Source organism: Colias eurytheme, chromosome 1 (assembly GCF_061535395.1).
Source record: "Colias eurytheme isolate Ceu_HAF_F1 chromosome 1, ilColEury1 Martin Lab GWU primary, whole genome shotgun sequence".
In the NCBI taxonomy this organism is placed as follows: domain Eukaryota; kingdom Metazoa; phylum Arthropoda; class Insecta; order Lepidoptera; family Pieridae; genus Colias; species Colias eurytheme.
Window position 1 is genome coordinate 3068188 of NC_142980.1, and position 26455 is coordinate 3094642.

Below are 26455 nucleotides of genomic sequence, written 5' to 3' on the forward strand. Positions count from 1 at the left end.
TAAACAAACTGGTCCTGAATTTCAACAGCTCAATTTCGCAACCATTTACACAACGAGCGTAAAACTTAAGATTTATCTAACACGTTGTACTTTCGTCAGTTTATGACTAAATGACGTATGAATATGATGTAGGTGCAAAAGGTTATGGGGGCAAAATGTGTATGTAGAATTGAAATACCCGAATAAGCGTAAGCGAGATAGCAAGGGATCGGCGTCTATTGTACAAGCGAGAGAGCACGCGGTTTAGCTGTTACTTCTTCCAATTTTTTTGGCGTTTTGAGTGTGTTCACATACACATAGAACCCCGAAGCTTTCACCTACACTAGTCTAACGCAAAATTCAATCCGTAGTTGCGTTAATCACAACAAATTTGTACTCAAACTGGATGAATTTCACAGTTAGACAGAATGACCCTACTGTATTCGTTATGAATACTAAGAGCACTTCATTACGTTTGAAAACATTAACTTAGAAGCGCAATGAAGCACTCGAATGGTTTGATGAAGCGAAATCAATTAAATTTTGAGGGTCGAGACGATTGTTTTTTTTTTGTCACATATTTTTTTCTTTTGAAACATACATAAAAGTAACTCACAAGCTGGGCGCTTAACGTTTTATGTTCGTAGATAAAATAATCTTACCTAATACAGGTGATTTGAGTAACTTTGAATTTTAGTTTATTCAAACTCAAACATTTTAAGAAAGCAAATCATAACTTATTAACTTTGTTTGACTATCTTGTTTTCAAATTATTGGTACTAATTTGTAAATCATAAAAGTAATCAGCGACAAAAAGAAACCATTTTTTCAGCCAAAGACAGGCACATTCAAAATTACCAAAAAACCTTGATAAAATTGAATCCGACAAAAGAACAATTACCTAAAATAAAAATACCAATACTTTTTGAAGCAGTTAACTAAAAATGTACCAATACACCAATAAAATATTTAAAATCTTATTCAAAGTTACCCAAAATTAATTTATAGGGATTAATACATAGACATCATTTAAATTCTATCACCGATGTGTACACACGTTTTTAAGTGCTTTGCTCATTTCTTCATCTAAGCATTTAATTATTAACTCCACTATTTATTTAAGAAATAGTTGAATTAATACTGAATACACTTGAACGAGATAAAGAATACAATCTATTTGATTCCAGAACGTTCTACGTAATTCCGACCTCCAAATAATATATACAATCAACTTTTATTTCATCATTTCTCTTCCGAATTTCGAATTTGTTCTAGAACACCGCGTTCCAAACATAGAACATTCCAGAACAATTGCATTTTTCACTCCGTTTCGCGGTGTTAGAAATTAAATGAATCACTAAAATAATTCTCAATGGACAATGAATAAAGACGATGGGATGACAACATCGTATGTCGTAATTCAGAGACGTTTACATTTTTTGTTCCTTTAAAGTATACATACTTAACTTATATACACTACGTTACTTGATTATTACACATTATGTACATTAAATTACATTTTAATTTATACCATAGACTAAGTCTCATATTAATGGCAACACTATTGTATGTTACCGTGAATTTCTAAATCGAGCATATTATTAAAATTGACTGTATTTGTATCGAGGGGCCATATTTGGGCATGTCCAATTTATTTGATTGGATGTTTCATCAAGCCAATTGTGTGTGTGTAAGAACATGTCACAAATGTTGTATGGAGTTATTTATAAGTATGATTTTTATTGTATCAAGACTGTGTTGTGTGTTTTTGAAGTGAAACTTCTTTATCGGGGTTGGACAAGTATTTAGTGTGACATTTTTGCGTTACGCCGTACGCGTGACATTTTTGCGTTACGCCGTACGCGTGACATTTTTGCGTTACGCCGTACGCGTGACATTTTTGCGTTACGCCATACTCGTGACATTTTTAAGGCCATAAAGAAGTTTCACTTCTTACGTGTGTACTCTAGTACACGCATACATTTTTAATATTAACATGACTACTCGCATGGTGTTAATATAATATATTTGATGTGCAAAGTCCTTTAGTTATATAATTAAGTTGATTTTTTCAAGCCTCATGCTATCCTTGTCTTTGCCGGAAGAGATAAAGTTATCTTCATTTATTAGAATCTAATCCAATTTAGGCTTTAACAGCCAAATTTAGAAAATCCGTTGTTCATATTATTTGATCATGTAATAATTATTATGTAGGTATTGTTATCTTTTTTGATTTCCTGTATGTGTAAAATGCGTGTAATGCGTGTGGCATTTTAAACTTTATGGAGAGCAAAATAGGGCACATTATGAAAATGCGATTTTGCTCTTATTATGGTATCTTGAAAATGAGGTATGTCCAGTATTTTTAAAATATGCGTCAACGTCAAAAGGAATGTTAGTAAAAACGTGGCCGTCCGAATAAAGACGACCACAGTATAACAGAATGTTAAATAAAAAAATACATAAGAAAAAATAAGAAAAACAATAATTTATTATTAATTTACAATATTTTCATCTTTGGTGAAATAGACGTATGTGCGTCGTAAATATACAATAAAATCATAAATAATAATAATTAATAATCATTATCAATAATAATTAATAAAATTTACAATTGCTAATTTACAAAAAAAATAACTAAACTAAACGCGAAGCAACAAATAATTAACTAAGATATAACTAAAAAACATTTACTACTAAAGTAGTACAAATCATATTATAGTTAAATAAGAAATATTATGCGAAACATTATTATGCGACAATTAAAAAAGATCAACGTATATTTTACTAAATAATTATTATTAAATAATAAGGAAATTCATCATTGACTGAATAAAATAAATCATTAATTATATAAAGAAATAAAATTATAATTAATCCCATGTTACGTATACAATAATCACAAAATTGCCAAGCAAAACAAAAATATACATAGAATTAAATAAATTAGACCGGACTCTCAGTGGAGTTTCGTTTGCAAAAATCGCGGACCTAAATCTGACTTCTGATATATATTGTATAGATCCCAGACATCCTATAGACAGATGTTGCCAACCAGTTTTGTGGTCCCCCTGCCCGCACCCCGGTAATTAAATATGGCATACAAAGAAAAAAATAAAAATTTCCAAAACATGCCGTGTGGGGTATCAAATGAAAGAGCTTATTGAGTAGATCACGAATATATAGCATACTATATACATTTCTTACACTTTCTCTAAGATTTTTTAGAAAATTTACGAAAATGGTCCATTTTTGAGTTAACTTTAAACCACTATAGATTGAAAACTCATAGACCGGGAGATACTGACACAAAATTTCGAGTCATTTGTAACAGGATGGCGGTTCTACAGGGGTCTTAGTACGCAATGACAAAAAGAAAAATGATGGTGTGAACGCTGGTACCGGTGGGTTAGTCGCGTGGGCGTTAGTCGAACTCGTCGGAAAAATAGCGAAAGTCAAACGATTTGTAACACAAAAATTTTAGAATTTACCGATAGCCCATAAAAAAGAAGTAGGCGGTAGTGTCATGCCATACTTTTCCGGTATGACTTACAGCCCGCCATACCGACGCGAATGTGTTGATTTAAAAAAAACAATTATTCAACCATTTGTACCAAGCTAACTTTTGCAAAGGTAACCATCGTCGTGCAGCCATTTACGAAAATCGCCATGCCATACTTTTCGGACGATTCCAAACGGTCGCCATACCGCCGAAAATCTGCAAATTTTTTTTATTTCGCCTGTCTTTTTGTACCAGTATTGCATTTGGCTTTTTGGAGAGTATTTGATAAAATGTGACCATTATTATATTTGCCATACTTCTAGTAGGGGGAAAAAGTGCTGTCATACTTGAAAAATAAATTTATTATTAATTTATATAAGTGAAGATTTCCAACACCTAGATCTTTGAAATTTTGTATTTATATTTGTCGATCCTCAAACTTATAGGAAAAATAAGTGCCATACTGTTACAAATCGTTTGACTTTCGCTATTTTCCGACGAGTTCGACTAACGCCCACGCGACTAAGCCGCCGGTACCAGCGTTCACACCATCATTTTTCTTTTTGTCATTGCGTACTAAGAACCCTGTAGAACCGCCATCCTGTTACAAATGACTCGAAATTTTGTGTCAGTATCTCCCGGTCTATCATGTATATATTTTTTTTTTCAAATTATTATTTTAAATAATTAACAATAGTCCATTGTTTACGATTCAATATTTCGTACAGTGAAATAGTTGCATGGGGGAGTGGGGGGAGCATTCAAAGATGGCGAGTATATTTTCAAGTTCATATAGTATATAGTTATTTTCATCAAATCCACCACATAGCTCACTTATATTATATTACGAACTATTGAATCATAAACAATGGACTATTGTTAATTATTTAAAATAATAATTTAAAAAATATATTCATGAGTTTTCAATCTATAGTGGTTTAAAGTTAACTCAAAAATGGACCATTTTCGTAAATTTTCTAAAAAATCTTAGAGAAAGTGTAAGAAATGTATATAGTATGCTATATATTCGTGATCTACTCAATAAGCTCTTTCATTTGATACCCCACACGGCATGTTTTGGAAAATTTTATTTTTTTCTTTGTATGCCATATTTAATTACCGGGGTGCGGGCAGGGGGACCACAAAACTGGTTGGCAACATCTGTCTATAGGATGTCTGGGACCTATACAATATACAGGGTGTCCCACTTTTGGTATACTAAGCGCGAAGGAACTTGTAGTTTTGCATACACTGATCACGTAAAAAATACTTAAAAAAAAAATTACGTCCAAAATTTTTTGCTAAATTTTTCCTGAAAATCCATGTTTTCTTCTCTAGCTTCGCGCAGCCGGCATATATCGCTTCTCTTATATGAGCATTTTATCTATGAAAACATAATCTTAAACGATAGCTCACGTGCTGGGGGCAAAGTTGGGCGGCTCGCTTGTTATGGGTGTACACATAGAGTTTTAAGAATTCATCTATTTGAAAAAAAAATGCGTCTGGAATTTAACTGGTACTCAGCATATGCAAAACTATAACCTCCTTTGAGCTTAGTATACCAACAGTGGGACACCCTGTATATCAGAAGTCAGATTTAGGTCCGCGATTTTTGCAAACGAACATCTCCTTAGAGCCTGCTCTAAATATACAAAATAAGGAAAAGCGCACAATAAACGTCAGGGTTCCATTTTAAATAAATTTTAAGGGTCATAATAAATTGAGGATAACAATTTCATGAATCAGTATTGAAACAAATGCCAATTAAATTAATTCAAACAAATCAAAAAATAAATCAATAATTTTCTGACGTTTAAAAACCAAGGACTTACATAATAATACTGTTCAGTACCACAGCCTGAATGTATAAAGACAAAAATATTGCTTCCCACGAAATTTCAACGAGTCAAAAAAAAAAAAAAGCAACGTTTCGCATATTCTGTCATGTCCATGTATGTCAATTTAGTCACGTAAAATCATTCTATACAGAATTTGTCTTGTAAATTTAAAATCATTCCATGTAGAATTCGTTCGTAAATTACAAATCATTCTACATAATATATAGAATTCGTCTTGTAAATTCCAAATCATTCAATACAGAATTCGTCTTGTAAATTTAAAATCATTCCAAACAGGATTCGTCTCGTAAATTACAAATCATTATATGTATATAGAATTCGTCTTGTAAATTATAAATCATTCCAAACAGGATTCGTCTTGTAAATTCCAAATCATTCTACATAAAACTCGTCTTGTAAATTATAAATCATTCCAAACAGGATTCATCTTGTAAATTCCAAATCATTCTATATAAAACTCGTCTTGTAAATTTAAAATCATTATATAGAGAATTCGTCCGTTCGTGTAAATTCCAAATAATTTCATACAGAATAATCTTTAAATTCCAAGTCATTCTATACAGAATTCGTTTTGTAAATTTCAAATAATTCCATACACAATCTGTAAATTACAAATAATTCCATACAGTATAATCTGTAAATTACAAATAATCCCATACAGTATAATCTGTAAATTCCAAATCATTCTAAATAGAATAATCTTATAAATTCACAATCATTCCATATAGAATTCGTCATAAATTCCAAATCATCCACCTTATCGTACATCTTAAAACTATGAAACGAGTTCGAACACTACACTCGCACTAACACTATCACACGGGCTAGTCTACGTTGTATGGACGTATACTGTGCGGTGTCACCTTGAGCTGGTGCAGCATAACCTATAAGTCCGCTATGAGCTCCGAGTAGTAGTGGGTCGCGTTCAGGTAGTCGAGCAAGCGCCGGGGCAGCGGCAGGCTGCTGACGAGATCACGGCGCACTTGCTTGAGGATCACGAATCTGGAATTTGTTTATTTATTTATTACTTTATTTATTACTAGGTTGCCGCCCGCGGCTTCGCCCGCGCAGTCAAAGAAAAACCCGTATAGTTCCCCTTCCCGTGGGATTTCCGGGATTGCGTCATTTTCCCGGGATAAAAAGTAGCCTATATCCTTTCTCGGGTATCAAAATATCTCCATACCAAATTTCATGAAAATTGGTTCAGTAGTTTAGGCGTGATTGAGTAACAGACAGACAGAGTTACTTTCGCATTTATAATATTAGTATGGATACTTTATTGCATTGAAAATACAATTGAAAAGACAATAGTCTTTGTTATATGTATTTATGTATCTTTGCCGCCCTTTGCTGTTTCTTTAGTATTCTAAAGAAACAGCAAAGGGCGGCCTTATCGCTAGGTAGAGAGCTGGAATGGTTGGAGAGTAAAGTTGAAATGCGCCTTGGAGAGGCCTTTGCCCAGCATTGGGACACGACAGGCTAATACAATACAACACAAAATGTTTAAAGTTGTTTATTATGTTTGGAGAACACGTTAAAAGTAATATTCTCTTGAATTTTTAAACATGATTAAAATGATACATTTAAATAGAGTAATTTTTGGTGAAATATTTTTTATTGGTTTTTAGAAAGCGTGATGCCAGAAGGGATGATGTAGCAAGCTATAGCTTATCTCAGACAATTATTAAAAAATATCGTATAAAAAGTAAACTGTAAACAATAAATAAACTGCCTGCGCACCACCAGCATCAGCCAGAATTTCAGAAATAACAAGTGATACTTCTAGCGATTCGGTAAAAGTATCTAATTGTAGGACATTCGAGAAGGTTCTAGAAGGTTCCACATACCTGCACATGTGCTGCAGGCTCTGCACGCGCTTGAAGCGCGACACCGGGTACAGCAGCTGCACTCGCACCGGGCCCAGCACTGGACGAAGGTTCAGGAAGAACAAGTAGCGGCCGCTTCTGGAAGTTTCCACCGCGTTCTCGATGAATTCGACTATGGTCTGCGCTTTGAACATTGTGCACCCGCCGAACGAGAAGTTACCTGCAATTTTATGTGGTTAGTCGGTTTGATATAAATCTTTAAACAATATTTACTCTTCTATTAGTACATATGGGGATTGAAGACAAATTATTTTTAAGAACTAATAGATGTATAACAATATTGCATGAATCCGTATCAATTAACAAAATCTATAAAATCTTAAATCTTTGCCCCTACTCTGTTCTGATACAATTTTGTACAAGTAGCATTTTAGTACAATTCCTGAATTCCGAATTGCAAACTAAACTTACCCTGATCATGTTCTATCCTGACATGTCGCAGCCCGTTGAGCTTGAACGTGAGCGTGAAGATGTAGTGATCGTCGCTGCTGTCGCGAACTATGAACGAACCGTCCGGCTCGTTGGAGAGGATCTTCTCCGCTGTTTCCACTGATATCGGACCCCAGTACCATCCATACTGGAAAGTAGTAACGTTTCAATTACTTCTGAAGACTGTTTTAGGGAATAGAAAAATATCAATTCGGAAGCGGAATTAAACCCGCGAAATTTCGGTTACTTCTTATAAAATTTGTAACAAATTTTTTTTTCGATTGCTATAAGAGAAATTTCAGTTATTTGACCAAGCCGAATAAGTCGATCGATATGTTACATAGTATCTATAATACTAACAAATATATCACTTACATCTTTGACTTTCTGGATTGAGGTCGCGAAGTCCATCACTGTCTCGTCATCATTAGCGGATCGCCTCGAGTTGGATGGGTGAGGCGACTGCGGCAGCGGGGGCAGAGCCCGCCGAACGGCCGGCGGAGGGGAGTCGCGCCCTATTTTCTCCACGCTATCACCGTCGCTAGACCTTCTCCATCGGAAAAGGTTGCAGAAACTCTGCTTCAAATTCATCGAAAGCAACCTCACGGGTGATATCTTCACTTTACTACCCTGATTACCTTTCTTCTTCGCACTTTCGAGCTCCATAATGCTACAATCTTTAGACGCGTTCTCTTTGTGCTTCTTTTTCTTCACATTCATGTCCGCCGTATTCTTGTTCGTCTTTTTGTGGTTGTTATTCGTTTCAACAGTCCTCGGTTCGTGACTCTCTTTAAGAAACACAGCAGTGGGGGCCTCTTTTTGGCCGTGACGGGCGTGAACGGTGACGGTTGTCAGAATATTATTGTTATTTTTATTTATCGTGTTTCGGCATTCAGAGTCACTCGAGCTGGAATATAGGGTATGTAAATATTTTCTCATTTCACGTAGAGTTAGATGTACTGACTCCGAGTCAGATTCCGCCGGGACCTTTTTCTTGCAAGACGAACCCGGCAAGGAGTGCCTTTTAATTTTAGTATCCGTGTCTCGTTTGTGTCTCATTTGATTTGCCTTGTAGGCCCTTTCAAGAATAGCATTATTTGTGGCCAGAGTGATTGTATGTGTTTTGCTCCGTCGTTTGGTTGTTCTTTGTGGTCGTTTTGCTTTACTCTTCATATTACCTTCTTCTGGCCTAATCATATCGATGGGTACCGCGTAGATATCGCTATCGAAGGGCACGTTGTACACGTCAGTGATATCCGATGTTTTCGCGGACAGAGCGTCGTGAGATATTGCTTGAGTAATGAAACTCGAATCGTCGGCTTGAAACTGTGTAACGAGAGAGTTATGACTGCTCGAAAGTCGCGAGGAAAGGGAATTCCTGGATGAAGGTCGTGTAGCTCGACAAGGACTGAGATGTAACAGTCTAGGGCTAGCGAATCGGTGGTTTAAGCACTGCCGCCTGTCGTAAAGAACTTCAGGTTTCAATTTCCTGGGATATATAGGGGACACGTGACCGGGAGTCACCGGTATATTTAAGCTCGTTGAGTTTGATTTAATTATATTATCATTGGTACATATAACAGATGGAGGCACGCACACAGCCAATCGTTCCTTCTGTGTCCCAACAAACGTAGGAGTACATTCTACGCTTGTTGGGACCGGGTTATCCTGAAAGAGGAAAAAAACGATCGTTAAATATAATTATGAAGATGATGCACACAAGCGATTACTAATAAAATGAGTCAACAATTAACCGGATTAAGATGACCTTGTGGCACGCGGGATGTATAATAAATTTGTTGTGAAAACAGTACTTGGGCTAACAAAAATACATTGTTTTAAAAATATGTTAGACACAATGCACAAGTTATTGAGTCACGAGTGTGCGCTATTGATTTTTGGAAAACAAAAGTTATATTTGTAAAAACATTTTGATATTTGACTGTAGAATTCTAAAATGTATCGATGAAATTCTAATATAAGGAATACGTAGATAAAGTATTCACCGGAGATTATCGAATCTCCGGCGAAAAGTTTGTGCGAATCAAATACGGTATATTTTTATACATTCCTTAATTTGATTTCCAACTTTAAAATACAATCGCAAAAGCGAAGTGAACGAAGCTTAACAGAAAAGGTTTGTATTGTCTTGTTGTGTAGAATGGAATATATTATAATAACATTGCATACATTTTTTTCATTTACGACCTATTAGGTTTGCATCATTAATAAGTATTAACTAATATTCTAATACTACAAAAATACTCAAATATGTAAATCTGAACGAGCTGTGTGCCTGTGTAGCTCAATTATCCACCTACACATTGTACATGTTAAAGTAAAAATTAAAGCATGTTTCTCGTATACTAAATTGAACTGAAATATTATCATAAAATGCTGGTTGAAAAATAATGCAGCAAAACGTTCTGCTTGCCCCCGGATAGATTTCTTCCCACTTAACGATTTTACGGTAAAAAAGAACACGAAAGATGAGCTGCGGTTAATATAGCAGAAAATGTAACATCCGCATTAGCAACAATGTTAGTTGGAAATAAAATGCAAAAGCTATTTTAAAATCTAAACAGCAAATTGAAATGTAATATCACGAACAGATAATACCCATTATTAAAGCGAGATTCATAGAAAATACACTGAATAAATTTTAATATTTATTTTGAATATCTGTTACATGCAGACAGCAACGGTTATTTGTAAACAAAATTATGTTAAAACAACGATTGTTAAGTATTGTAATTATTGCGATTGATTGTCATATTTTGTAATGTTATAAATTAAACATCCGTTTACAATAACAGTGGGAAAAATGGAATTGAAAGAAAATTTATAAACCAATATTTAAACAAATATATCTATCATATAAATTGGTAACATAATTCGTTTTGACTTTTAGTAACACTACATAAATTATAGAAAATAAAATATAAATCGTGTGTGTTAAAATAAATATTTTTCCTTCTATAAGTATACAATATTAATATTTAAAACGGCGACAATCTTACTAATATCGGTCACCACTCAGCGCCTCTAAAAATAAATATCGATAACATGAATACTTTAGTATCCCGTCTATATAAGTTTATAAAAATCATGCCCTAGTTACAAATATAGTTTTTGTTGCAGACATAATTTTGTTTTTCTTTCGTAGTATAAGTAATGTATTTGTACCTTAATCATGTGCGTAGTGATCCCTGTTATTTGAAGTCTATTTTGTTTTAAGCAAGTCCTAGCCGTGCGGTATATCGAAGTACTTAGTTATTTCTTATTATATACTCTAGTTTTCCGCCAGCGTAGTACCGCGTAGTCAAAGAAAAACCCGCATTGTTCCCGTTCCCGTGGGATTTCCGAGATAAAACCCATCCCTGTATCTGTATGTCCTTCCTAAGGTTGCAAGCTATATCTGTGCTAAATTTTAATATGAAGTAAATCCATGCAGCACTTTTTGAGAATAGCTCCGGTATACAGATAGACAAACAGACAATATTTCTAAAAATATATTTTGGCTTCCATATCGATTGTAAAGCACGCCTCAAGGTATTCTTTTAAAATAATACTCAATGTACAGCTTTCCACCCGCGGCTTCGCCCGCTTTGTCGTAAACCTAATAAATTACACACAAAAACCTTCGTCGAGAATCACGCTATCTATTAAAAAAACTGCTTCATAATCCTTTGCGTTGTTTTAAAGATTTAAGCATACAATAAGACATAAGGACAGAGAAAGCGACTTTGTTTTATACTATGTAGTGAAGATGAACAATATAATATTAAAAGTAGCATTTGTTAAAAGATTTTGGATCCTATGTAATGGTCCTACATCTATTTTAAGGACCACGTAAGGCTGTCTGATGATGTTCGTAGATTCTCTATATTATTCACAAGCACTAAAATAATTATTCGTATTAATTACGTTTAGTGCCGATTTTTCAATCCTTGGAAAATTTATCCGTCCAATAAAGTAGTACACGAACATATTAAAATGTCACCTGTAAACTGTCAAATACGGAAAATTACAATACATTTTTGAAATGGTAGTTTATTACATTATGCGATGAATAAGTTTTAACCAAGGATTGAAAAATCAGCCCTTAATCTAATAATTTGGCGGATATTAATATATTTAGTTCGCTTTTAACATTATATAACTTACCATACATCCATTTCATCCAAATTTCAATTATTTACATTATTTGCAGCGAATTAATCCTCATATATGTGAAAATATATTTACGGTACTTCAAATAATAATTATTTAGTTTGTGGATTTAGTGCGGATATGAATTTGATTACTGAATTTAACTCTGTGCTTATAAAACATTACAACCACATAATGATACAAAGTCAAATAATATAGTATCCATTTAGTTTCTATTACTAATGCTTTTAAAAACATTAAAACATCATCGTTTTAAAAACATAATGCTTTTTTATGTAAGTGTTAATCAATCCTCCAATTACTTCCTTTCTCTACCTTTAATTTTTTTCTACATACGAATATCATCATATCCATAAATGTTCTCATTCCCAATAACGCGATGAATGTAAAACGAGGCATATTTCAGTTCAATCGAATACCAGCTAATTCGATTAGCGGATATTTTTAGGTGACAATCTGAATTAGCATATTTCCGTCGGTCCAATCTAGCCGGCCTTTGTATGACACAATACAACAGCTATCGATCTATATCAGAGAGTTAGTTACATCACTTATATGCCAAGAACGGGTTGACATATTTTAGTGATTTTTGTTTGTGGACTGTCTAATAACTGTAACTAATTATTGATTAGTGTCTACATAATAACATAGCTTTTTGCTGTGACCATCCCTATGTATTCTTATACAATAAAACTATAAAACGGATTTTGATACACTTTTTTTAGAGGAGTACCTATAATACATGCATAATATAGCTTAGTATATTTAGTACTAGCGTTGTAACTTCGCACGCAATCGGAGCAAGTCTCTAGTTATTTGTACGTTTTTAAAACTTTACACTAAACCATAAGATACACTGATAAAGTGAATAACGTATCAATTTAGGTTGCAGTTCACCTGTTGCTAGCTCCCCAGCCACCTGACTAGCCAGCCAGAGGTATTATTTATGACTCTTTCGAGTACTAAAACAATCGATAAACCTTTCACTTTATCAGTTTTTTTTGTACTAAAGAAAACTGTAAAAATGTAAGCCTAAATGACGTTAGAGTACCTACTAAAAATATCCATAATTTCTTACATAACCTTGAAATTGTTTTGTCTACCGAGTAACTAAGCTAATGGTTCATCGAGTACCAATAAGATGTTATTATTTTATACGTTATTATTTTGCAAAAATAAAATTTCCATCCATTACAACTTAGAGTTTATAAAGAGAATACTTTTCTATAAAAGATTGCCTTTAGGCTATGTAATTTGAAGAAGTTACTCGCTTATTTGTAAATCGATAAGGACGAACCATTAGAGACATCTCGGACGAGGACTAGACAAAAGAACGAAACGGGGAAATTAATATAGAAACAGAGATAATTGCAAATATCATTTTACGCCACGGTACCTGTATTTCACGAATACAACGGAAAGACTCGAGTATCATTATTAACATTATTATGTTAGCAGACCGGATATTATGCCGGGTCCAGACTGGTGAAACGTAACATGCAATGTAACATGCAATGAAAGAATTCACCGTCCACATTGCTGCAATGTATCATGAAAGGTAACACACTTTTTAACAATTTCTCATAGTTTGGACGTCTTGCGCGCGCGAATTGTGCATTACACGCGCATGCTACGAGCATTACAAGTCGCGCGCGGAGCGATCCGAAATTTGTCGGTTTTTCGACGAACACAAAGGGGCGCGTAGCGTGCGCGGAGCAGCCAATGTGGACGGTCGTTTGAGAACGCAACGAACATGGAGGACGAGACTGCGTGGAATGAGCAAAAGAAAGGGTCTTCGGCGTGTTTTCATGAGTTGATGTATTATTAATAATGAAGTACTGATAATCGTCATAGCAAGAACGTGGTCTTCGGACTCCATGCTTCGTGTGATCTACCGGTTTGACGCGCACGAAAAAAACGTGTATCGAAGGGCCGTGTTCGCGGCAGAATGGCGGAAACAGACGAACGCGGGATGTTCGTAGTGAATGCGCGTTATGAGCGCGCTATGCGTCCACACCAGCAGCGAACATGCAATGAAAGGCAGAATGTTACATTGCATGTTACGTTTCACCAGTCCGGACCCGGCATTACAGGAAATGAGTAGTATTTCGGGCCGTTAATATCATAATTGTTCGAAATGACGTCGCCTGTAGATCAACAGAGTTAATTCGAATATCATCAAACGTCTCCGCAAATTCCGAACACATTTAATCGTTCTAATAACCTTTGCAAATACAGCGTCCAAAACGTGAATTTCCAAAACCGTCATTAAATTAAATACGAAAAGTGCGGTCTTGTATCTTCCGGCTAAACTCGAGGCAGAGTCAGAAAACTAGAAATATTAATTTCACAGTATTCGCATAAATATTAAATGTACATTTTTCCGTCTCAACTTTTAAATAAAATTGTCACTATAACAAGTTCACAATTAACTCAACTCGTACTGGAACGTTTCATTAACAAAGCTGTAACTTTTAATTTACCTTCTAAACGATAAAAACTTATTTCAGCGAATTCCCTTTGACACTGCAGTTACCATTGTTCGAGTTATCAAACGCTTTTTAAATCGCATGCCTTCACAGGTATTTCAAAATTTCAGATGGACAGAATTCCGTATTGCACATTCCGCAGAAACAAAGTGTAAGGTCCATTCACACGCGCGGCGGCCGCTCGGGCTCCGCTGGACACGCTATTGCCAAACTTACTATTTCGTAAATGCACCGTTCCCCGTTTAGTTACCTCACAGTTAAGCTCATAACTCAAAACGGATTATTTGAAAACTTGTCAAAAACAGTCAACTCACAACTGAATCCTGAATCGTGATTTTCTGTAGAATAATCTGTGAGCATTAAATATATTCCATTTTGGAATCATATTTTAATAAGGGAATATGTAAATCATGATATTAAACTAACCACACATTAGCTTAAATCAATATTAACTCTTTAATGTTTAACAAGCACTTAAAAAACGGTCGAAATATTATGCAAACCACAGACGCTTACGCTATGATTATGCTTTCAGGTATTTCAATAAACGCAATACTAAACGATTAATTACGTTGTTTATTTATTACTAAACTCATGTAACTGAACGAACTGAATTATTTACTTACTTTGAATTATCAATATTAGATTAAAAAATAAGTAATACGTAGTTAAAAATACGTACTGAATACTGATACAGATATGTATTATAATAATAATCTTGTCAAAATATATCCCATACAAGATTGATCTTTAGCGGCGAAAAGCTTCGATTTTTTTTTATAATACTATCTATACCTACTGCTCGCTCCGGTGCTGCCCGGCGGGATATTTTACAAAATTTTTAAATATATCATCCTAATCAAGCTTCCGACACATCCAAATTCATAAATAAGAATAATTTGGAAAATCCAAAAGTGCACGCCTCATAATTTTTTTTTAATAAATATTTATTAATTATTATTTTTGTTTATTTAATAACAATTAAACCACATCGAATCAGACCCTGCAAAAGGAAAGGGTTCTATTCCTGAGCATACTCAAGCGTAAGAGAAAAAAAAGACTCGATTAGTAAAGTATTTCGGTCGCTATCGTGTTAACAAGAAAAAGGATCCGCACATACAGACACACGGACGTCCAAGACAGAACTTTTTTAAACTGTTTTTTAACTAGTTTAAATAACAAAAATGACATCAAAAATATCATGAACGTTAAAAATAGTGTTTTTTCTTAATATGTGTGTGTATGTATTATCTTACAAGTGCAATGTATGATACATAAAGACATTTTAAGTTTGAAAAATCAGATGTTTTGCGCGAAGTGACAGTAGTACCCACCTCAACGCTTCGCTTATGAGGCGTGCAAAAGTTCAACTGCTCATTTTGTAAAATGAATCGCAGCGTAAACGTCGAGAATGGATTGGCCAATAAACCTTATTTTCTAAGTTTTTGTTAAGTCACAAGGAAGGCTCATAATATGGAGAGAATTAACGTAAAAGGATCAATAGGGCAGCTAGTAAACAATGTCTGCCGGGGCAGCTAGTATTATACAGATTATAGATACATTTTTCATTAATATTTCAAATAAAACATTTTAAAAGTCACAGACATTCGTGTTAAATGTTCCTAAAACGCTAGTTTATCAATAAAAATCCAATGTTTCGCTCTGCAGATAAGCTTTGGTTAACGTTCAAAGTTAATCTTCAGAGATTTATTGAAAACTTTTAAATATTGTTCTACCGTGTACCCGCTGCATGCTCTCTGAACTTCCGAGAAACGTTTTAATTGACCACGTGCAGTTTGTTGGAAGAGGATTAGTAACATGTAAGCTGGTATTCGATTGTTTTACAAAGCAAACAAACATTTTCCGTGAATTCACTAATAAATAAATATTGTTACAAACAACACAATAAAAATCAATCAAACCTTGTATTAATATTTTTATGTGAATTAATGTTTCACTAAAATACTATATTTCAATGCACTTCTTTTAATCTGGAATCGACTCCTCTCTGTAGTCCGGCACTAGATCCCACTATGCCTATTATCCCCTTATCTACAAATTAATCATAGACATGTGTTCATTAATAAGTCTAATCAGCTTAATTAATTTATACACAACTAGGTTTCCGCCCGCGGCTTCGCCCGCGCTGTCAAAGAAAAACCCGCATAGTTCCCGTTCCCGTGAGATTTCCGGGATTGTGTCATTTTCCCGGGATAAAAAGTAGCCTTTCTTGGGTATCAAAATACCTTCATACCAAATTTTATGAAAATTGGTTCAGTAGTTTAGGCGTGATTGAGTCTGTTAGACAGCTGTTATAATATTAAGTAAGGATACTTTAATATGTAAAAAATGCGATGTCGCACGAAATAAAATTATTTCGTGCGACATCGTATTTAATTGTATTCATCGTATTAAAATACAAAAAACATTAAATTAAAATACAAAAAAACATTAAATTAATAGGTTTAATACATATTATTACATATTATAAGTTGTTTTATTATTAGTTTTAGTTTTCTGTGTAAAGTTTTTAGTGTAAGTCAATACCGCATTAGGTTAAGCCTGTAATGGTAATTTGATGTAATGATAAAATAAATAAATAAATATTATGTGATCGAGTATTAACCTCACATTGTTATTATGGTTTTATTAATTCCTTAAGCCACTTTCGTCGTAGTTCATAATGTGTGTAATCATTTAAAAGTATTTTATGTAAATTAAACAAATTTATGACGATGTTTGTCGATTTACGACACTCTAGTGCCCGGGATACACCCGTGTTACTATAAGAACTGTTGCTGTTTCCATCGTGTTTATTTTATTACTCTATTATTTAATTAGAATTCAATTCAATTTGGACATCTAGTTTCAACTTCTACTTCTATCAAGTAAGATTGATATGCCGATTCTACGTTCTATCTATTTATAATACATATTACTAGCGGTCCGCCCCGGCTTCGCCCGTGGTACATTTTTTCAATAAAAGGTACTTTCTCAGGGTCTAAAGATTGTCTGTGCCAAATTTCATCAAAATCGGTCCAGTAGTTTATGCGTGAATACATACATACATAATTACAAACCTTTCCTCTTTATAATATTAGTATAGATGAACGTGAAACAATATCCCTGTTTTAAACCGTCAATACAATATAAGCTCTTATTTATCAATAAAAATACAAATGAAGAATATAAAGGCTGGCTTATAAATAAAGGTAAACAATTTCCAACACCACCATTGTTTTAATTCCATAGAAATTGTATAAATTAACAATTGTTAAATTCAATTTTATTGGTAAAGTTCACATGTTCACATCAATTCTGTATCTGTATTGTCACCAAAAATAATTTACCGGATTACGTGCGAACAAAATTGTTTCCGAGAATGTAATATAAATATAAAATCATAATCATTGCTCATTGTACCTGCAATATGCGGTGGGTGGATTTATTAATTAATTCACATATTCATCTATAATATCATTTGTTAACGTGCACATAATTGATGATTACCTTATTACAAATATGTTTCAATCAACATACTCTCCGTTGGCCGTGCGCTCCGCATCGCAACCCGCTGCCAGAACTTTAGAGAATGTGCATCGAACGGAAAATTGATATAACACAAACACTAGTTTTAACTAACTCGCCCGCTCATTAGGGCTCCCAATATGAGAGCTTTGTTGCTAATCGATTGCTCTAGAACCGATTTACGTATCCATACAGGTCAGGGATGCTGAAAGTCTGCAGGGTGAGCAAGACACAGGTCGAAGCGAGTTCAATATGTTTTAGTAATTGACTTTCCTTTGAATCCAGGCCGTACACTATTCAGTTTCCATTATCTACAAAGTAGTTGAAGCCTTACCCTCGGTTGACTGTAAGCTCTATTCAAATTTCAACAAACATTGGCTACATAGTTGAGGAAACATGTCTTACATATACAGTAATATAGATGAACGTTTTGTAATCAATTATTATTACGGCATGATGGTCATCGATTGACTTTTTAAACAACCCGCTTTAATAAGTTCGTGCATTTTACAAAATTTTACTATTTCCGAAAATATGTGGGTGGCGAACATTTTATAAAGTTGTTCATTATTTTTCAATTATGTTGTCGTGTCACAAAAATAGTTACTTATATATTATTAAAGTGGTTCTGTGAACATCAGAGAATATTTTACAAGCATGTATTATATTCAGCTACATGGATGTGTGTGTGATATATTATCCAACGTGTGCTTTGAGCACAGCAATCGTTGTAATTAGTAGTACTTGATATATAGAAAATATTTATATACACTACTATTTTCATTAACTATGTACATCTAACACAAATATATTTGGAAATAATTTGGAAAATCCAAAAGTGCACGCCTCATAATTTTTTTTTAATAAATATTTATTAATTATTATTTTTGTTTATTTAATAACAATTAAACCACATCGAATCAGACCCTGAAAAATGAAAGGGTTCTATTCCTGAGCATACTCAAGCGTAAGAGAAAAAAAAAGACTCGATTAGTAAAGTATTTCGGTCGCTATCGTGTTAACAAGAAAAAGGATCCGCACATACAGACACACGGACGTCCAAGACAGAACTTTTTTAAACTGTTTTTTAACTAGTTTAAATAACAAAAATGACATCAAAAATATCATGAACGTTAAAAATAGTGTTTTTTCTTAATATGTGTGTGTATGTATTATCTTACAAGTGCAATGTATGATACATAAAGACATTTTAAGTTTGAAAAATCAGATGTTTTGCGCGAAGTGACAGTAGTACCCACCTCAACGCTTCGCTTATGAGGCGTGCAAAAGATCTAAAACATAGGAATAAATAGAAGATAAAAGTATAACCAAAATACGCGTCCGAATATGTGGTAAAACTACAAAATTTATTTATGCAAGCTCCTTCAAAAGCACTTATTCATCGTCGTATTACACATCAATTAAATATTGCCGGTAACTCGATCGCGCAAACTATTCGGCAAATAGTAAAAGTATGCGAGCGTATAAAAATATTTCATGAAGATGACTCTCGAACCGGCGATATTCGCAAATGATTCGCGGATGATACAAGTGCAGTGGGATCGAATACCACACCGTCCGGACCCCATCCAGCCCGCCAATTATTTGCAGTCGTAACTCGCTCGTGAATCATTTAGACTTGAATAACACTCCGATGGTATTAACTAAAAGCGCTTCTAAAATATTAACTATTCAGGCGTTACCGCAATAACACGCGCAGTTATAATCCGCCCGTATAATATTATGATTGTGAAACCTCTATGTTATAATCGTTAAATTTATTTTACTATGTCAATTTACACGTCGAAAGGGTAAATATATTATGTACCTTATTTAATACAGCCATTATAATTAGTCTAGAAAGTCTGAAAATATATGCGATCAATTTGTAACAAATATAAATAAATGCCACTGATATGACTGTTCGCTGAATGAGATACAAGTCTTATTTAACTATAGGGGTTTCATAAAATGTAACAGGGAACGTATTTCTATTTCATTTTAATGAAGCGAGTATGTAATGCAATTGTATATATTATGAGCACATCATGTATAATTTAATAAAACCGACTACGATTTCCTATTTACATACAAAACTTTTGCCACAGACTAATGAACCTCATTTGCGAGAATAACTAATCCATACTTAATATTATTAATATTATAAATGCGAAAGTAACTCTGTATGTCTGTCTGTTACTCAATAACGCCTTAACTACTGAACCAATTTTCATTAAATTTGGTATGGAGATATTTTGATACCCGAGAAAGGATATAGGCTACTTTTTATCCCGGGAAAATTTTTCAATCCCGGAAATCCCATCGGGAAAGGGAACTATGCGGGTTATTCTTCATTATTCTTCTAAGGGACTGCGCGGGCGAAGCCGCGGGCGGAAACCTAGTCAAATATAAAATATAAAATTGAGAATAAAATGGATTATATTTTGTTCGCGTCGATGAAATATTAAACACGATTTTTTCGAACGCAATTCCGCCATCAAAGAAACCTTTGTGTAAATGTTAAACATTTCACCACATAACTGCAAAAAGTTTTACTGACATTGTTGAAAATGTTTGAAAACTACCGAAAAACAAAGGTTAAACATGACTTTCTCCGTGACGAAAATCAAAATTTAATCGGACCGTCCGCTTCGTACGTAACGAATAACGATGCACATGCACACTTTTTTAAAAAGCAGCTTAATTTTAATGGCGCCACTTACAGCCGAAATATCGCGTAATACATAAAGCGAGCTATCGAAAATGTTATTAAATTAAGAACACACGGTTTTAATGAGAACTTTTTAATGCAGACTAACTGTAGCTAAGCCTTCGCTAACGAGGCTTAATCCGCTTTATATAACAATTACATGTCGAAATGTTTCATCGTGCATCGATCACAACCACGTTGTATTTCGTTTCGTTTCAATTTGCGTATCGCTTTGTATGTTTTTGAGTCTTTGATGAGACCGCTACAAATGGGACACAGGAAATTATTCTGCGGCGACGTGCGCCATTGTGTATAACCTTTACTTGGTGTCTTTATGACCTCAGTGACCACCGACCTACCTGCCCGCTTTATTGCTACGGTTTCCTACCTCGTCAATAGAATGTCTCACCGATGTTTGACTTGCTCTACATTCGCTGCGAACGTCATACGACTGACTTAAATGTGAGCTTCTGTCAATGCATTTCCTGCTGTTTCACCTCACGATTGATATTATAAACAGGAAATATTATGTTGTAAGTTCGTTAGCGAATGAGTTCCTTAGGAAATAATTGATTTTATAAATTCTTACACTAGCAGACAAATTCTAGATTTCCAATGAATTGTTGTTGTTATTATTCCAAGTAAAGCCCCGGATGCGCGCTAACTAGTACTTACCCCATAAAACAATATAATAATGTAAGTTCTTCGTCCCACTCAACGTTTCCACAAATAACAAATAGAGAAAGGAAAAAGGCAGATCATTAATGTGAACGTGGATTAAAATGTTCTCTTACAAAATTTTATTAAATATCGGCGATTATAAACAAAGTGTACTGGCACGTGAAATACATCAGCAAAAAGGCAGTATTTATTTGCAATAAATAAACAGAGTCGCGTTTAAAATATTTACAGATCTTTGAAAAGGTCGCAAGCTTTTGTACATAAAGCTCAATTTTTATTACTCAATTTTATACTGTTATATTTTAGTTTTTACATTGCCAATTTTATGCAATACTCAAAGGATTATTTACTTTCCATAGAGCTTTGTGTGAGTGTTAGCAGTAGTGAAAGAAATTAATTTTAAACATTTGAAAATATTTTCATGATTGAAAATTCGATAGCTTAGTTAAATGCATAAATATAACTGTTAACTACTCTACATGTCAATATTTGTATAAATCTCTCTATGACACTATGATTGAACTGAGTTTAACGATTTGTAAAAAAAAACGCTTTATCAACTAACTATTGAAGAGAAGCTTAGAATAACCGCTGACGAAACCATAATGCAATTCATACAATACAGACTTCCTATACTATTAAAATTACCACTCAATTTAAATACACAAGTAGTTTCTCTTGTACAATTTAATTTAGACATGAGCGTACAAAGGTGTGACTTTAACAAAGTTGTTAGTGAGCTTACAAAAGCGTGTCGTTGGAGGGCGGTTGTTTTTAACATGTTTAGCGATGTCAATTATAAGCACTCACGATCAAAGCTTTCACAGCTGGTAATCGGTATCGCTCACACCGAGCTTTTATGTGCTAAATATTTGTTATATTTTATTTATTACTTGAATAGATGTTCGGCCAAGTTCCAACCGGGTATACATTATTTTTTGTTACCTTTTTAATTTTTTTATTGTCCTAAGGCAAGAGGAGACAAAAATAGGACATTGAAATATAGTTGTGCACTCTTTATATATAATTTTTTTATACTTTACTTCCCTAACTAATAAAGCCATACCATCCAACTTATATAGTAGACAAATATTTATTTTAAAAAAGTTTAGTTGCTCAAATAAGTCTTTTGCGTGTCACACATACTGCAAATATTCATATTATCGGACTCATAATATTATCAGACCGAAACGGACCGACCGACCGGACGAATCGTTTAAAATTAATCGTCTCTATAGTTCAAGCACTTGTGCGTACACTTGCAACGCAACACCTGCCAACACCTTGCTATACATCGGAACCTATCAAACTATCGATTACATGTCAATTATCGCGTCTTTGTCTTTATGACGGCAGCATCTCTGACCATTAGACCGGGCAAGGGCAATCAAAGGCGTCAATACTATCAGATTAAATTAATTGGTTTCATATACTATGTACAAGCTGTCTAATATCGAAGGCATCGGGTGTGAAAGGGTGCAACAGTGTTATAATAGCCGCGCTATGTAAGGCATGTTACGTAACACTCAAAGCCATGTCTATTATGCGTTAATTAACTTAGGATATGGGCGTTCATTAATGACCATTTGGCTAATCACTGTATTCAGAGGCGGCAACTGTCCAATTATTATTTGTTTCAAACGCGGTATTAATTACATGAGTAGGTATTTATTGTCACAAAGCGAGTTGACAAAATAATTGGTTATATCTAAATTTAATCTCTCAGGACCAAGTTTTAGAAAACTCAAACACATATTTGTTCAATTAAACTTCTAGTAGCACATTATTCATCATAACATAGTTTTACCATTTACCACCCCTTCGAAAAGCAGTTTCAACGGAGATGAGCCGACAAGAAACGTTGCCGCTCTTTTATTTATTTTTTTTGAGAATAGGAAAGCGTTTGACCACAATCTCGCCAGCTGTCGCTGAGGTGTGGTCTAAGATGGTACGCGCTTCCCTAGAAGGTACCTGTTCACTCTACGCTTGAAAAAATCATGTCAATTTTGAATATTAATCCATCAGTCCTCGGAATCACAGACACAATAGAAAATCTATTGTGTCGCGCCCCGATCGGGCCTTACGGTGGTCAATGGGTTAACCACAAGCAAGTAAATTTAAACACGAAATTAATGACAATGTGCAAATATACATCCACTTGTTTGATTGATTACTGCGTGATAACAATAGACGATCTACGGAGACAAATACTCAATAGCAATTAAGGAAACGGTCACACCTTGCGTCACGTCTAACAATAGACAAAGGTCCACAGCCACATATTGGAGATGCGTAGAACGTTGGCCTCTAGACATCTTGAAGTAAATGAGACTATTAAGGGAATGATTCGGAAAGTTTTGACACAAATTCGATACTATATGAAGATATTATATTGTAATTAACCTAAAAATAATAGTGTTATAAGTAGTGTAAGGATGTTTTTAAATATGATATCGTTTTTATATATGTACATATAAATTAATTGCTTTTGTTAATTGATATTTTGTCTGATACAAATTAGATTATTATGAAACTATAAAAAACGTGAATATCTATTATACACCACTAGTTTTTAATCAGTACAAAAACTTTAAGGACATATTAGCGAATACATTATTATCATATGTATGATGTAAGAATTACATAATATCGATAAATAGCAAAGATATAACCATTTGTTTATTTAAGAAAGTCTCACTAAAATCATAGACACATTGCAGAGTTCATTGACTTATTCGTTGATAGTATTACCTAACCTTGGACAATAAAATGAAACAAGACATGTAGGTAGTTACTAACTTTATTTAGTTTAATTCCTAAATTCAAATCTCCCCTTCATAGGTACTTCATCCAGGCTTAGGACCGGCATAATTACTTTTTACAATAAATTAAATAGGTACGTAGGTATGTAATTACAAAACAAACAATATCAAAATAAAATAAGCTATTCTGTATTGAAAGAAAAAACTATTTTGGCGTATTTAAGAAGTTAGAATCAGCTCTATTTACAATACCTAATCTGTATTGAAATAAAAAACGATTTTGGCGTATTTAAGAAGTTAGAATCAGCTGTTTTTACAATACCTAATCTGGAAAGAAAGAAAAAACGATTTTGGCGTATTTAAGAAGTTAGAATCAGCTGATATTTACAATAATCTTAACTAACCTTACAAGTATTTCAATTGTCCTTCAAAATGTCCACCACCATTGTCAATACACAGACGTGAACGTTTTATTAAATTGTTTTTTAACGAGAGAAGTACCTACGTTTTTTTGTCTTTTCACTTCATCCAATATGCGCTGTTTTAATTGTTCGACACTAACCGGCTCACTTTTTTGTTCACTTAATTTCACTCCACAAAAAGAGGTCCAAGGGTGTGAGATCAGGTGAGCGAGGAGCCTGCAGGCCCGCCTCGACCGATCCACTGACTTCCAAACTCCGCTGTGAGAAATTCATGAACCGCAGCGTTATTCGACATTCGTACTACGTCGAGGATCCTCTTCAAAATACGCTAGTACATTACACGAAAACATTTTGTGACAACGCCTTCTGGTAAGCATTTACCACGGTTCGTACATTTGGCGATCGAGCGTTCGGGACTCGGGTACTTCTTATCTGTTAACACGTACACGTGTACATACGTACTGCTGCACTCGCATTTTCTCCACTCAAAAAGAACGCACGAAGCATAAGTACATAATCCCGTGATGTGAATTATTGATATGACATCGTACCGGGAAGAACGTAAACAAACGCGACGAAAAAAGCAAGTTTTCACTTCCGCAATTTGGCACTGTTTGTCGCGTTGGGGCGGGGGGCCGTTGGGGTGCGACGCGGGCGCAGGCCGCAGAGGGAAAGGGGGTGGCGGGGTGAGGAATGGGCGAATGGCGAGCTTGGACGCGAGTTTGCCGGAATTTATCAATGGATCTGTGCGACGGACATACACGAAATCGTACGCTAGAAAATTACAACACAATACCTAGTGTGGGTCATTGATTAAATTTAGGTTTAACAATTTTTACATATTTATGTGGACAATTTTGGGACATTTCTGTTTGTTAGTGTTTTTAATTATTTCTTACACAAGTATGATTGGTTAAAGATACTTAACACCCTGTAAAATTTTTTGTACTGATTAAAAACTAATGGTGTATAGTGAATATAAATGTGGGCGAGCAATAAGGAAGTGTGTCAAGAAGATCGAGGATTGTTCGTCGGTACATTCGTGTCATATTCTCTGCATGGAAATTGAAATTTGCTATTTTTAAATCAATCGAGCAAAAGAATATGTGACACGAACATTTTCCAACTAACCACGTTCTTAAATGTATATTAAATTTTTTAAGTTGCTATTTTAATATACGAAATATTCAATTCATCACAAGGCAGCGTTTCTATGAAACAATGTTATTCAACTTCTAGTTAAATATGACTGAAGAGACAAATCGGTATTCTAGAATAGCAACTAGAAGCTATAGTAGCTATATCCTAGAATACCGATTTGTGTTCATTAACTAACTGTGATGTGCTGACAATAACCTTAACTTTCCGCACTCCTGCGAATCCCGGTATTACAATATACAATCTTGCCGTTTCCGGTTCTTCAGAATACACTACTGCGACAGCGAAGCGAAGCGATACCGGGAAAGCTAGTAAACACTTTGTAGAATTACTTGGTATGACGTAACTCTATAATAATAAATAATAAACCCTTAAATCAAGTATGAGATATTGTGTTACAATTTTTCCTAGAAACATCCAATTAGCTGCAATAATAACAGTGTAGTTATGTGAACTAAAGCGTGAATTATAGAGACATTGTTTTGAACACTTTTCGCCTACGTAAGATCCACAATATAATATAAGAAAAATTAATAAAGAATGAATAAAATAATGCTATAGCCATAACACAATTATAAATAATAGTCAAAATCCCCCAACGAAGCGTTTCGAATATTATTTTTGCACCAACACTTTGCCCAAAGAGAAGGAATATTATATTGGACAGATAACGTGATTTATAGGATTCTGAGGCTCAAAAACGAAACCTTTATAGGATCAGTTATTTGTACGCCAATCTAACTGCCACGATCCTTCCTTTCAGAAGCCGATTGAAAGATCTAGTTTTAAAGGGAAATTTATATCGTATTTTTCCATTTTTTACTCGTTCAACGCGACGACTTTCATAGGATTTTTATTTTGCATCGGAAACGAATGT

At 34.3% G+C, this 26455-nt stretch overlaps 1 protein-coding gene across 2 annotated transcripts in view; it reads right to left on the reverse strand.

Annotated features, from left to right (window-relative positions):
* Positions 1–5639: 5639 nt before the first annotated feature.
* LOC149910927 (uncharacterized) overlaps positions 5640–26455 on the reverse strand; it is a 77561-nt gene continuing 56745 nt past the window's right edge. Inside the window, exons 2-5 of one of the 2 annotated variants that reach the window (XM_090120556.1) lie at positions 8031–9323; positions 7638–7803; positions 7188–7386; positions 5640–6342 (exon numbers count right to left, since the gene is read on the reverse strand). In XM_090120556.1, coding sequence (XP_089976682.1) covers positions 6225–6342; positions 7188–7386; positions 7638–7803; positions 8031–9323 — 1776 coding nt within the window. In that variant the 3' untranslated portion in view covers positions 5640–6224. The remainder of the gene's footprint in view (positions 6343–7187; positions 7387–7637; positions 7804–8030; positions 9324–26455) is intronic. The other variant, XM_090120548.1, reaches the window with a different exon arrangement.